Source organism: Maniola jurtina, chromosome Z, assembly GCF_905333055.1.
Source record: "Maniola jurtina chromosome Z, ilManJurt1.1, whole genome shotgun sequence".
In the NCBI taxonomy this organism is placed as follows: domain Eukaryota; kingdom Metazoa; phylum Arthropoda; class Insecta; order Lepidoptera; family Nymphalidae; genus Maniola; species Maniola jurtina.
This window is the reverse complement of record NC_060058.1, coordinates 12,834,115-12,849,179: the sequence shown is the minus strand read 5'-3', so window position 1 is coordinate 12,849,179 and position 15,065 is coordinate 12,834,115. Positions and strand designations below refer to the sequence as shown.

General features: G+C 37.5%; 1 protein-coding gene across 1 annotated transcript in view; it reads left to right on the top strand.

Moving 5' to 3' along the window:
* Positions 1–14,273, top strand: part of LOC123880568 (failed axon connections) — a 43,344-nt gene extending 29,071 nt beyond the window's left edge. The window contains exons 2-6 of the mRNA XM_045928757.1: positions 3,157–3,292; positions 3,819–4,021; positions 5,356–5,493; positions 7,401–7,664; positions 8,251–14,273. Coding sequence (XP_045784713.1) covers positions 3,157–3,292; positions 3,819–4,021; positions 5,356–5,493; positions 7,401–7,664; positions 8,251–8,334 — 825 coding nt within the window. The 3' untranslated portion in view covers positions 8,335–14,273. The remainder of the gene's footprint in view (positions 1–3,156; positions 3,293–3,818; positions 4,022–5,355; positions 5,494–7,400; positions 7,665–8,250) is intronic.
* The last annotated feature ends 792 nt before the right edge of the window (positions 14,274–15,065 follow it).

Below are 15,065 nucleotides of genomic sequence, written 5' to 3'. Positions count from 1 at the left end.
CAGTAAATCGTTACGTTGAAATATTGTAAAGATTTGAACAGTGCGCGATCGTTAAATCCACATCCTGTCGAAGATCCCAAGTTGTTATCGGTTATATCTGAGTTGACTACTCTGTTATCACATTTTTTCGCTTTTGGTATACATAGCAGCTATAATCGTGGAGCTGGGATGTCGTTGGGTGATAGGTGTTTTGGGGCGAGAGGGGAGATCGGGGTGGTTTGGCCGGCCGGTGAACTCTGCACGAAATCAATACAGCTGCCGCCTGCTCCCCGCCCAGACTCTGAAGCTCGCTCTAGCCCGTCACCGTGGTTACGAGCCGGCTCATATCTAGGGTTGCCATCCGTCCGGGTTTCCCCGGATATGTTTTAATGTAGAGGACGTCCAGGGAGGTTTTGTATAAAGTCCGGATTTTACTGTTTCACGCGTTATATTTGTCATACAAACAAAAGATTATAAATTGAATGCAATTGTTTTTTAAATGCAAGTATAGGCAAATATTTTAACAAAGTTATGAATAGCTTATTTGATTTTGTTGGTAGATTTGAAAAAGAAACATCTTATCCTGGTTTTCTGTTTTAACTAGTGTCAAACCTACTTTTAGTACGCACTCGAATACATAATAAATGTATTGTCTATTTGTTTGCTTGGTAAAAGTGGAATAAATGAACGGAATAAAAGTGGAATAAATTTTACAGCTGTGTGTGTAAAGCATGTTAAGTGACTGTCGAATTTGATTGAAATGGTTTATTTTCCTAGCGCGATGCTTAATTATAAAATATTAGTTGCAGTTCAGTGCATTTGCGAATTCGACGAACGCTAAGTCGAAATTGAGTGTTTTTGATAAACAATTTCATATTTTAGTATACATATTTACGAGAGTTCAACAAAATAATAACTATGACATTTCAATTTATTTAATTGCATATGCAATGCGGCATGGGGTGTTATGCAATAATAAATATTACGTTTCAGTATTAATATTATTTAAATTTTATACTGACATCAGTTTGAAGTGTGTTTAAATTAAAACATACATATGATTTAATAAATATAATCTAAATATCTAATAATAAAAATCTAGTCTAATTTCTACTGTGCCTTGTTTTGCACATGTTTGAAATTGCGTTTCCGCATCGTGGATTAATATAATATTTATTGATAGTATCGAACGATATTGACATATATGTATCTGTATATTCTTCGTGCGATACCAAAATCAGGATACGGTATCGATATTATGTAATACTCGCTCAAAAAGACGTCGCCCTCGCTAACCACGCGGCCTGTGCACTCTCTTCGACCCTCGCGCGTTTGTTTGTCCTCTGTCCGGTCAAGACCTAATCGTCCCCACAAAGACCGAGGTCACACGATGCGTTTCCGGTTGCGGTGCTGCACCGCTGTGGATTTCAGTATTGGGTCCCACACGGGCACTGCGTTGCCCTGCAAAAAGTATGGCGTTGCAACGCACCACTCCTCCCCGCCTCGTCTCTCTGGTCCCAAGTCCGTTGCGCGTGCGGTGCGGCGCCGCAAGAAGTCGTAACGCATCGTGTGAAATGGTACAGCGATTTCTATGTAGGATGATGCAGCGACACTGCTCAGGTGCCCACCGCCAACGCAATGCATGAGAGATCCTCACTTGACGATGGTTCGATGGATTTGGTTGATTTTTGGCTGAACAAGGTTTGTGTGAAAAAAAATCTACCGGAAAAGTCGGAAATTAGGATTGTATCTTTGTGTGAAAATCTCAATACACTTTCTTCATTAGTAAATTGCACCCGTGCAAAGCCAGGGTGGGTCGCTAGTATTTAGTATATTGTAGCAAATCATCAAGTGAAACCTAAGTAAAATAGTTGAAAAAATTATTGCAATCATCGTTTTTGCCATGATCTTTATTGACTTAGGGAAAAAGAATACAAACAAATTAATAAGTGTATCCATATTACGTTAACGACTAAAGACTTTGTTAATAACAAAAGTTCGTATTTCTTTGTTCTTATGAGGTATGTAAATTTTTGAGGCTCCTCCTATATAATATTGATTGATATTTATGGGGCAACTTATATGCCGTTTTCATACAAAGCTACGTGCGTCACCTACCCAGGTCAAGTTGGCTGCGCATGCTCAGAGCCCAGACTTGCCTGTTGCTAGGACGCTATATATAATATGTTTATATTCTGAACGTGCAATTCCAACATAATAAACATCTCAGCTATGTTGACGGAAACCTCAACGAGATATTTAAAACAAGTCGATGAGTCTTTTCCATGTACAAAGTTTGCCTTATCTTTAATTTTATCACAGAGTTCCTGGGTTTTGGGTCTTGTTTAATGGTATCTACGAGTAAATACATATTATAAAAGAGGCAGCAAAAACTCATAGTTATTCTTTTTAAAAAGCAAATTATCATAATATATATTATATACTTATATACAGTACATATGAAATGTAACTATGTATTAGACTGCTTAGTGGGTTGCTGAAAGCTCAGCTGATTGCTCCCTTTTTATGTAATAATTGTTATTATTTTATAAAGCTTCATATAATTTCCTTCATTTTATCACATCTACTAGTACAGCCATGTTGTGTGCCTATACTTCTTAATATGCTGTGCTTTGTTAGCGATTGACATATTTTATGTTAACTTATGTAATTCAATTTCATACGCATGAAATTCAATTTCATGCGTATCGTATGAAAACTTGCAAATTATTAAAAGAGTATACTCGTACTAGTGTGTACCTTTCTTTTTTGCTTTATGGCAATCATTGTTTCGCGTTTTTCAAAATGCAATGCTAATGTGGTATCCTCTCGAAATTTATTTTACTCATATTTCATTATTGATGTTCACTACAATTACCTGTTAGACGATGTGAGAAAAGTGCAATTAGTAACAAAGAGACAATTATGTATGCTAAAAGCGTTTTTGTACCTAATTAGACTTTAATATCATGTGAAATGTTGTCAACTGTTCTTTTCTTTTTGCCTTCATTGTAGTTTTACTAATATGCCTATTTCATATTAAGATTGTCGTCATCATTTAAGATGAGCTTAGAATACTTTTAAGTTTATAGTGTAATTATTTTTCTCTCGGTTCTCTGTACTTTCTTATGGTTTATTATGATATGATTAAAGAAATTTCCTTTACGATTGTTCTAGAATGTCGACCACAAGGCGAAATTCCGTTCCAAAAAGGGGCAGCTGCCATTCGTTGAGTTAAACGGCGAAGAAATAGCAGACAGCACCTTTATTATCAAACAGCTCTCAGAGAAATACAACAAGGATATGGATGCTGGTAAGTATGCTGACTAGAAAGACTGACTGACTGACTTGAAGTAGAAAGCATAAGAGCTCAACGGCCTCAGGAACCGAATTACGAATAGTCCGAAATGCTTTAAATCATTGGACGATTGGGCCGTAGTCGTACCCAATCCTGGCACTAGTAATAATATGTTAATCTATACTAATATTATGTAGAAGAAAGATTTTTATTAGGATCAGATGAAGATGAAGAGGAATATTAGTAATGTTAAGTGTCTCATGTTTGTGAAAGTTATTTTATCTACATACATAAAACCGATTTAAGTATGTACCTGATAAATGTAATTAGTATATATTATAGGTCCACTTAAAAAATTAGGTGAATGACCTATGTGAATTATAAATCAATATAAATATCTGGGCATCTCAGGTGCTAGGTGAACGACCGGGTCGACCTAAAAACCCTAGATACCCTAATATACCTGTGGCACGTCGCGCATGTGCATTCACAGAACGCATCCCGCCGAATTAGTGAGTTATTTCTCAACCAATTTTTGCAGGTCTGTCGGCTGATCAGCGAGTGGTAACTCACGCTATGATCTCCATGATCGAGAACCATCTCTCATGGGTCATTTTCTGGTGGCGCGCCAAATATCCCGACAGCGTACTAAAGGGATACCAGATGAATCTCCAGAATGCGCTCAACACCCGCCTCCCAACATCGATACTCAATTTTTGCTACAAGTTCAACTCTGGGCGTAAGGTAAGCTCATCATCATCGTGATCCACACTCGTGGCTCACTACAGAGCACAGGTTTTCTCTCAGTATGAGAATGGTTGGGCCCTATTCCACCACGCTGGCCAATTGTGGATTGGCAGAGTTCGCACACCTTTGAAAACATTATGGAGAACTCTCAGGCATGCAGGTCTCCCGATGTTTTGCTTCACCTTTACAACGATTGAAATTTAATTTCTTAAAACGCACCTAACTCTGAAGGGTTAGAGGTGCCCGACCTCCTTGACCTCCCGAATAGGACGCAGACGTCCGTCATGCCGTTAGGCTATCACGGCTCGTAAGGTAAGTTCGATAATCCAATGTTTTACCGAGGATCGTTGCAGTGATTCGTTGAACAAATGGCGGATTACGGTTTCGCTCCCACATTAACTTGCTAGCGAGACAATGGGAATAATATATTCCCTGTTCAAAGTTCATATGCGTTTTAGTAGATGCTACTATCTTTTTATTCTCTTTTTTATCAAATCTGATTTTGCATACTTCACGCTATGTACTGTTACTGTCATGTAAATCATTCTAATTACACAGGTATCAGTCCTATGTCTGTTACTTTTAAAGTCGTGTATAGGAGTTGGTTTGTGAATGATGAGCACTCTAGTTTATATTTACTTCAAGCGAGACTCAAATTGAGTATTGTAAAATATTTTTGCTACTCGCTTATTTTTTATGTAGACGTGCCAGCCATTTTAAATTGCTTCCGCCATTTTGTAGATAACATCCCTCGCAGCTCCGCCGTCTGGAATAGTTTTTCACTACAGATAGAAAAGTTTCCCCCCTTCGCGTAGCACACAGGAGCGTCGTCCTCATCTGGTGCGCTCGCCCGCTTATCGCCATGGCGTCTGCAGTCGCCATATTGCCAACGGCGGTACTTAAATATCAAGGCACCTGTTGATCTTAACCTAGTAGATGCCAGGCCGTGATAGCGAAATGTTCATTATGGTTAGCATTCTTAGCTCATCTTTTTAATTAGCGGCCATCGATGTCGTCCGATATCCGCGTGCACTATCGATTTTTTTAATACCGGTATTTTAGATTTAACCTTTTTAATTTTTTTATTGTTTATCTCCAGCGATTCTTGAAATTGAGTTTTATATTTGTTTTCTACTTCACGGTTCCGCTTGTTTTTCGAGATTTAATAAGCTTTTGCTAGTTTTCAATTCGTGTAACACTCCGTGCTTGCATCACGCAAAGAGCTCTGGACAGTCGTGAGCAAACTTTAATTTTTTGCAGCATAGGTGCTTGAAACTGGAAACAGTTTCTACTGAATTTCGTCCATTAATTTAATATTATTTGTTTTTCAGGGTATGAAAAAGGCCAAGGCGCACGGCATCGGCGTTCATAGTCAGGAAGAGATCATTGAGTTCGGCAAGAACGATCTACGTGTGCTTTCCGACCTGCTCTCCGACAAGCCGTTCTTCTTCGGAGACGAACCAAATCTTGTGAGTCCTACTACTACATTTTGCTTCACTTAAAAATAAAGATGACAAGGTTATCGGCAGATAACGGCAGGTTCCGGGTTCGATTCCCGGCAGGAGCAGTTTCGAAATTTCTAGAATCGTGACTGGTTTAGTCTGGTAGGAGGATACGGCCATGGCTAGTTGCCACTCTTCCGCCTTACCCGTGTCGCCAAGCGATTTAGCGTTTCTGTATGATGCCTATTCTGTAAAAATTAATAAAAGTAGAAAGTCAATAGATAAAAAACTGGCCACCGAGATTTCCGTACTACTAAATCAAAAACTTGCATAAAAATAAATAAAAATCTGTTCTACTCGTAGAATAAACCGGTAAAGCTCTTTCATATGATACCTGACTTGGTATAGTTATCTTGCTTAGAAAGTTAAAAATACTAATTATTTGTTGATAAACACATTTCAATTTTTTTTTGAGATTTAACCACAAATTTACGGTTTTCGGATTTTTCTGCTTACTCACATAACTATCTACCTGCCTGCCTTTCATGATTCTAGGTCAACGGAAAGTATCCAATAGGTTTCTTGACAGACACGGCAGACAGACAGACAACAAACTGATCCTAGAAGGATTCCTTTTTTCCTTTACTTCTGTAAAAAAATGGACAGAGAAGCACTTTTATTGATCTCTATCAGTGAAGGTTGTCCGGTCATATTCATTGATAGATTACAAGCATTGCAAGGAGGGGTGGGTAGCGGTGGCACCCCCCTGGCGCTAGGGGCAATAACCGATCTCAAACACCTACTCGTATGTACGAGGACAGTTTATAAATAGAAATTTTATGCAACTTTATCTATTGATCCCGATATTTTCATGTCCGCATACTCAGTCGTATTTTCGATCGATACTGCGTCCTATTAGGCGCGGATATAAGAAGTTGGCCAACGGGCAAGACGTGGCGCGAACTCACGACTCCTCCATAGACTTATATAGAGCTAAAGTGCAAAACAAGTAGACTAATCTGAACACGAAGCATGTGACTCCACATTGTGCAAAAACAGGTCTTATAGTCGGGCTATGTAATTAAGTCATTCATTTCAATTTAAATATTTCTCACGAAAATCTGTCTCGTTTTAAGCAGAGTCAAAGTACGCTCTATAAATCTCACACTTAGTCCATTTTTGCCCAGGCAAGCGACAGTTCCTGTGTGTAGCAATATCCAGGTAGGGTCAGCTATGTCACGACTCGCGAGTCTTCGCCCACCCTTCGTTAGGGCATTTGGTCTACCTACGCGACCTAGACAGTTGCACTCACCTTTCAAAGTCATGGCAACAAGGATAGGTCGACAAGAAAACAATTTCGAGTTTTCTATCGTGAATAATGAACGTTTTTATAACAAAGGGAGGTTATTTAAATTTTGAATTATATAACTATTACATTTAGGAATAGATGATGAACGCGACGATGTTTCCTTCACTGCAACTGATATTTGATTGCTTAAAACACACATAACACCGAAAAGTTAGAGCTGCGTGCCAAGGATCGAATCCCGGACCCCCTGACTAGGAGGCTGACGTCTAAACCATCACTGCTATCACCGCTTTTGTATTTTTTAATATGACGCATAAAATTTACTATTTTCTTGTAAAAGAACTAATAAAACAAGTGTAAATTAAAAATTTATAACACCCCCGACAAGGGAAGGTTACAGTAACTAAAAAAGAGCTGATAACTTTCAAACGGCTCAACCGATTTTCTTGGATTATAGCTAAGAACACTCTTGATCGAGCCACCTTTCAAACAAAAAAACTAAATTAAAATCGGTTCATTAGTTTAGGAGCTACGATGCCACAGACAGATACACAGATACACACGTCAAACTTATAACACCCCTCTTTTTGGGTTAGGGGTTAATAATTATAATTTGTATCAACAGCTTGATGTCGTGGCTTTCGCGAATCTCGCGCAGTTGCACTTCATCGACAAAGAAGTGCAGCACGCATTGCGCGATTCCTTGAACGAGTCGTTCCCCAACCTCGTCGGCCTGGTCTCGCGCCTCAAGGAGCGAGCGTTCCCCGACTGGGACGAGCTCTGCGCGCCCGAGGTGCCTCCTCCTCCGGCGAAGAAGGAAAAGGAGACCAAAGAAGGCACGGGACCCGCTGAGAAGCAACCGCTGCCTGAAGAGCCCGAGAAGGGCAAGGTAAAACAATTTATTTAATTAATAACGTAAAATATAATGAAACCAACCAAGTGCGAGTCGGACTCGCATACAGAAGGTTCCGTACTATCGTACAAGAATCATCACTTTTTTATTTTTTATTTTCATGGCAGCCATTAAAAAAAATATATTATTTGTTGTTAAAGCGGCTATAGAAATACTTATTCTGTGAAATTTTCAATCTGCACCTATTACGGTTTACAAGATACAGGCCGCTGATAGACAGATGGACGGACGGACAGAAGGCGGAGGCTCAGTAATAAGGTCCCGTTGGCACCCTTCGAGTTAAGTGATTACCTCCACCCATGAACATTTTGCATTAGCAGAGAAACCGCCGATGCATTGCCGGCTTATTTGATGCCGATGATTTTTTGCATAGATATAGTTAAAGACCTGGAGATTGACGTAGGCTTTTTAGCCTATAGGCTCATTATTTTTTTAAATCTAACTCCATGTGGATGAAGTCATAGGCATCATCTAGTTGGTTACTATTATCATTTAGTCTGTTTAGTGACTGTTTCGAACTGTACTTAAAATATGATGTTAGCTTTATCTCTCTTCTTTATAGGGTGACGAAAAAGAAAAAGAGCTAGAGAAGGAGCCAGAAGACAAAGAGAAAGAAGTGGAAAAAGAGAAAGAGAAGGAGAAGTAAGCGCTACAGTGGGTCACAGTGACCGATCCACTATCTAGACTACTATACAATACTTAGAGAGCTGGTGGCAAAACGCAAAATGATTTAATTGTCTGTTATTTGAGATTTTATAGTAATATCAAAATATTCAGAAACAAATCGAGTGATTTCGATTCTTAAAATAAATTTTAATTATTATGAAGTAAACTAGTAGTAGATTTTTTTTTTGAAAATAAATCAAAAATATAACTGGAACAAATAGTCATTGTCTGCCTTTCAGCTTAAAAAGTAATTAAGAAAAGGCACACAATATGTAACGGTATAATATGAATCATAAGAAAACTTTACTGTGGATAAATTGTAATTTTAAGTTTAAGCCTGAAAATACTATCAAGCTGATTGATTGGTTAAAATGTGGTTTTTGTATGTATGGTATACAAAAAACATATATAAACCGTATGTATGGTTTATGTATGTCTGCCTAATTTAGGTTATAAAAACAATAATTTATTACTGAAATACAAATTGAATAAAATTATAAACTTAATAATACAGTGTGACTTATTCTTTGTACACAATCTCTAAACTAAACTGACAAATCAAACCTACCCTTTTCTACAAAGAGTATTATAAAAAGAGCTGTCACTTTAGTTTAGCGTAAAGATTTTGTACAAAGAATTAGTCACAATTTGAATATTTATTAATGCTCAATATTGTGAATTATAAGATGTTTTGCAGTACAAATATAAAAGGTGAAGAAATCATTTTATTTAAATTGCCACCAGCTCTACGAGCGATTGCAAGTTGATTATATGTTAAGAGTCATACTCGAATGCAATCTGTATATTGTAAGCGTGTAAATCCATTTGTCTTTCCCGTTCTTTCATTTGACGAGACCGTCTTTATAATCTCTTAGGCCTGTAACACATTTATTAAAAAACTTAATTTATTAAAAAAAAAAAAACATTATTCTATGTCCAAAAATCTAATTATAAACTTATAACATCAATAACAATTTGTATTGGAGCCTTATATCATTGCAGCAGTGAGGGGATTTTTCTGTAAAGTTCTTATTTTGGTTATTTTATATGAGTTTTTTTACTTTCTTCATCTTGATAAGTATCTTTTATACAACACCCTTTCATTTTCATCAACATCGCCACTAATAGCATGTTCTCGTTTCAAATTTAAACAATAGTTATTTGTTCAACAAGATCGGCAAAGTGTTTGTTGCGAGTGCCTAGTTTGAATCCTGAGCGTACCGAATGATTCTAAGTTAGAGTTCTGAGTGTAGTGAGGGATTCAAAGGCACAAGAAACAAAAACTTTGCTATCGTGTGTTACATACAACTTTTCACCACACAAGTTCAAAGAAAGCGCCTTTGCGTCTAAAACCAGTGATTTTAGACAGCAAAGGCGTCTTTTTTGAGCTAGTGAGGTAAAAAGAATATTATACTCCACTAAGGTAGGATCTTCTAAGGCCGGAACAGACAATGTGAGACGTGTGTATGGACTAACAACAACCATCGTCATCGTAACAATCAACATTGTAATACAAGGAGCTAAATGATGTGACTTGCTTCATGCACTTCTTTGTATTATAAACGTTAAAATTACACGCGTGTTGCTGACTGAAACTTTTTACATTAACTATGTATAAAACTCATCTAGGACAGTCGGAAAACCCTTGCCTTATACCAAATAAAAGTTTCTCTGTTGTTTGTCTCAGCCTTTTAAATGTAAGGACTGGAAGAAACATTCGTCCTTCATCAAAAATATAGACGCACTGAAAACGAGTTCTTTAGAAACTAAGCAATTAGAGAGAGATCATCGCTAATAAAATCAACCAAACTCATCATCATTCCCAAATCATTATCATTCAATCACATTTTTTGCGATAAATCTATTTTTTCCCATTTACTACACTGAGTTATCGAACGGGGGTAGAATTGGAAATATTTTATTGCAAGAAATAATAATTTTCAATATTTATTGAGATTTGGAAAGAAAAAGAACTTTACTAAAAAATAATCGATGTAAGAAGGATGTATTTGTCGGATTGGTCACACTTTGTAAGTAGTTACTTTGTGTTTATTCTAATCACTATTATTTTTATTGTAACAGTTATCTTTAAAAAGTTATTTAGTTTCAAATTAATTAATCAAATAAATATACACGTATGAATAGTAATAAATGGTGTTATGGGCCTAAACCTTTATGTTAAATTGCGCTTTCTGTTTTTTATACGTTGTCATTAGATTACGCTCGAAGTAGTGACTTCGTTACATAGCGTCATTATTCCATGTTGATTGATGTTTTGACTGCTTCTTGTAGCTGTTGATTATATTATTATTACGTCAATTTAATTACTTTGTCCAGTTCATATAATTATTTTTTCTTTTTTTAGATCAAATAAGTGTAATTCGGATGTATGTTAAGGTACTGACGGAAGTAGGTAACCATTTACTGGAATAAATTATGATAATTGAATATATTATTATTAATTATTATATTATTATAGGAATGTTACATTTAATATCGACATCATGAATATAATCGCAAACCGCGGAACGTATCAAGTTTCACCTAGGGAGCTTTTCATGACTTTAAAAATACGTACATTAACTTATTTATGAAAATATTACCTATAGGTAAGAATAATTATACTCAAATTCATTTAATATATGAAAATCCGATTCGTACACCTTTAAAGTTGTGAAATAATATATTTGACTAAGACTTGTGTACTCAATACCAAAAATTGGCTGAGGTTATTAGATAATTGTGAAGTATTCCACGTGTCGACAGCGGAGTTCCCGGGCGCCTCGGGGCTGGCGCGCGTTTAGACTGTTTTGAGATTCTTGTACTCTATTGGTTTTTTACAAAAAAAAAAAAAGAATTTACAATTTACAACTTTTTGATAAAACGAAAACGCCTGGAAGACTGTTTTTTCATGTTATTGTGTATTCATAGGCGGTAATGTTTTGATATTGTATTAATTGTAAGGTTAAGGTATATTCAATTGATATATTACAATTCATTGACTTATAAAAATAACAATTATATCGTCCATTTGTCGGTCCGCGTCGCAGCACTGTACTTGCCGTCGTCGCGTCTCTAGCGAACCATATGCACCAACCCCCCTAGCTTATATAGCGATACCCTGCCCTCCCCACGTAACTCCCTTCCCATCGACATCATATAATCATCACTATAATCATGCATCCAAAATATATTTCATATTATATTTATTATTATTTTGCTGCATTTTTTTACGAATTTACTCGAAAAACTGTTTTATGATGTAATTCATTCCATAATTTTATTTTACTAACATATAACTATGTATTGTCATTCATCATTCTTTATTTTTTTCATGAATTCATTTAATATGATTACACTGAAACAGGCTTTTCTTATCCGTAGCTGCTATAAGATACGAATACATTCCCATTTGATCACGTTACGATTTGAGTTAGAGCAGTCGTCAGACCTGTATAGCAGATTCGGGGTGTAGAAACGTTTTCACCGACGTCCGGCGCCATTGTTCGACGGACGTCGGCGTGAAATACCTGTCTTGATTATTCAGGCTCTGCAGATAAGCGGCGGGAGTGCGAACTTTGGTCTTGCACGACTTTTTACGTTAGTTTGTCCCGACAAGTCGCAAACTTAGCCGAGGCCGCGTACACTACGTGAGCGGTCTCCGTACACAGGTACGTTCCTTGGTGTGATGCGCGCAAATCGTACTGACACAGAAGTCGAAACTGAAACATAGTGTGCCGGGTTTAATACGCAGAGTGTGTGAATGTATAATAAAGGTGGTTCAGGCGCTCTTAATGCCTACTTGAAGCAAATACTTGCTTATCGCTATCCGACTTTATATAACGAGCGAAAGATCGCATCCCAGTGGTTCCGATCGCTCGTTCTCGCAGTCCAAGTGGGCTAGCGATAAGTAGGTATTTGCTTCAAGTATTTATTAGGAGTGCTTTGTCCATAAGTATATAATATACACGGCCGTGTGTATACATCACGTACGTTGCGTTGATACGCATCAAGCAAGGAACCCATCCTTTAGAAGTTTCCCGCTCTATGTTGTAGATGCTAGGTCGTTCGCTAGATAAAGGACCCTCGTCCCCCCTAGTTCCGATACCTTCTACGCCCTCAAATTTCTTATATCTATTTCTAGGTTAGTAGGGTATGTAAATTTGATCAAGTCTAACGATGTTCATAAAGAGTAGATATCATAATAAGTGTTCCGTTTTCCCCGGTCCGTGGAGACTTGGTACGGAGCACTAAATGGTATTAGATTTAGGAGTATAGTGTAACCGTAGATAGCTCGTGACCGCCCACCGAGTCTCGTGAGCTGTAAGGGTCAGGGCGACGCGACGCAGAAACTCGTCCCGTTCGTACTGACTAGTGGTGATATGACGAATATTGTCGCGTTCCTATACACATTTGTATTCAGTTCGCATTCGGCACGCGGGTTATAATTTATACTCAGCCTAATCATCATCAATTTGTTTCATTATCATTTTGTAGCATTAACGATCGTATAAAACGAATGACGTCCGCCTAAAATTTTAAATTTTCATTCGAATTAAGTACATCAATTTTTAATGTATTTGCAAAAAAGTATCTCAACTTATCTCGAGTATCCTATTGTTTATAATAGCTTCTCAATGTTAGTATTTGCGGATGTTGATATAGTCGGTATTCGTTATATCAGTGCTAGATAATAGACTATGTATCGGTGGTTATTAGTTCAGACGTTTGAGTTGGTGTTAAGATTTTTGATTTGAAATTTTTGGGGTAAGGTCGACGGCTACGTCCCTCCCGACAACTGCTGACCATCACTGCCATTAGCCTCGAATGTAAGAGATAAGATTAGAGAAGTTAGAATAGAACGTTGATGGTCACGCCACGCGACGTACCGCGGACTCGCACGCGGTCCTTACTTCTTAACGATAGAAACATAAATAGGTGTAATTGGGGCTACCGTCGATATCGATCGCTGATCGCGGAGCCTGTTTCAGTGGGACACCTGACACCCGGCACGTCTCGCTTCTCGCGCCGCGCACGCCCGCGAGCGGACTCGGCCCGCAGGTAGCTGTAGCGAATTAGGAGTAGCCAGGCGCTCGGCTCGGCGCACTGTAGACGTCGCGTCGGGTTCCGTCGTGGGACAGTAAAGTAGCCGAGTGACAAGCCGCTCCAAACGGACGTAGTTTGGCTCTCATTTGAATACTAACCGATCAAACTCAATGAAATTATGTCGATGCGTTCTAGGAATACATATGTCTGTGGTTTTCCAGATTTCCGTTAAAAAATTCGGTTTGAAAGTTACATTATCTCTAGAATTTGCATACAAACTTGACACCTTATTTTCACGGAAAACTGGCAAACCACATACACATTTTATTAGTTTCTAGAACGTGCCTACAAAATTACATCGAGTTTGATTGCTTAATATTCAAAAGAGAACAAACTAAGTTTATATAGAGCGAGGGACGGAGAAACTTCTGTTAACGGAGAGCATCGAGTGAAAGCTTCAAGCGATTGATTCTCTTTATTGTCTCACTACCTAGGATAGATCTAAGTATAATCAAATTCTTTATTCGATGACTCAATTTGTGTTGTAAGTTAGTGCTATAATACAAATTAAATATAAATAATTGTAGGTGCGCCTGCTACATGTTTTGTAAAGGATTCTCGATGGAACGATGGATGTTAAATTTATAATATTGTAATGTTTTTCTTTTTTTTATTGATTGATAGTACGATATGATTAGTTTCTCAATTAATGTGTCAATATTTAATTCTAAGTAATATTCGTTAGATAGTAATGGTTCGCCATAAATGTACCGTTTAATGTAATTATACAACTTAACTGAGCTTCAGTGGAAACAATTCTCTTTAAGAATTTCTTTGTAACATTCTATCGACATTAAAGTATATATATCTAATGAAGGAAATTCTGCAGGTGCTTGAGTTAGATGAGTTACTTAAATGTTCATCCAGCTAGAGTTCTGCGCAGGAATTATTTTATTTTCAATCTAAAACCTATCCTATCCACGTGGACTTCGTCCGCATGTATTTAATTAAAAATCCCGTGGGAACTGTTCGATTTTCAGGGATAAAGTTGCCTATGACAATTACAGGGACGCAAGCTACCTCGGTACCAAATTTCATACAAAATCTAATTTTAACTGAAGGAAGAAATGATAAAGCTGTCCCTGTTTCAACAGCGAGAAAGGATAAAAAAAAACATTAATGGGCTATTAATTATATCGAATTATAAGTATAATTCGATGTACAAACAGGAACGGCTTTCCTAATTTGTCTTTCAGATAAAATTAGATACAACTTACTCGATTTTCAACATTGACATTTTCAAGATATTCTGATTCAAGATAGCTGCCATCTAGAGACACAGATCACTATATACCAGTCTAAAGTCTAGAGACGTGCACTTGTTGATATAGTGCGTTTCATCGAATAGTACCTGTGGCGTTATGTTGGCTCCCCTGTCTGTTGGGTGGTCATTTGATTGGCACCATATTTGCATATGAAGACGCAGATTTTGTTTATTTTCATTTGATTTTCCTGAATGATGGCAGCTTTAGTTCCGATTTTGGCCACGCGCCAAAAGAGCCTTGTCGGATTGTAGGTCTGCCTGTGATAGATACCATAGACAAATACAGTTCAACAAGGCTCTCTTGGCACTTGAGTGACATTGAAAGGGGGGCGTAGTTGGAG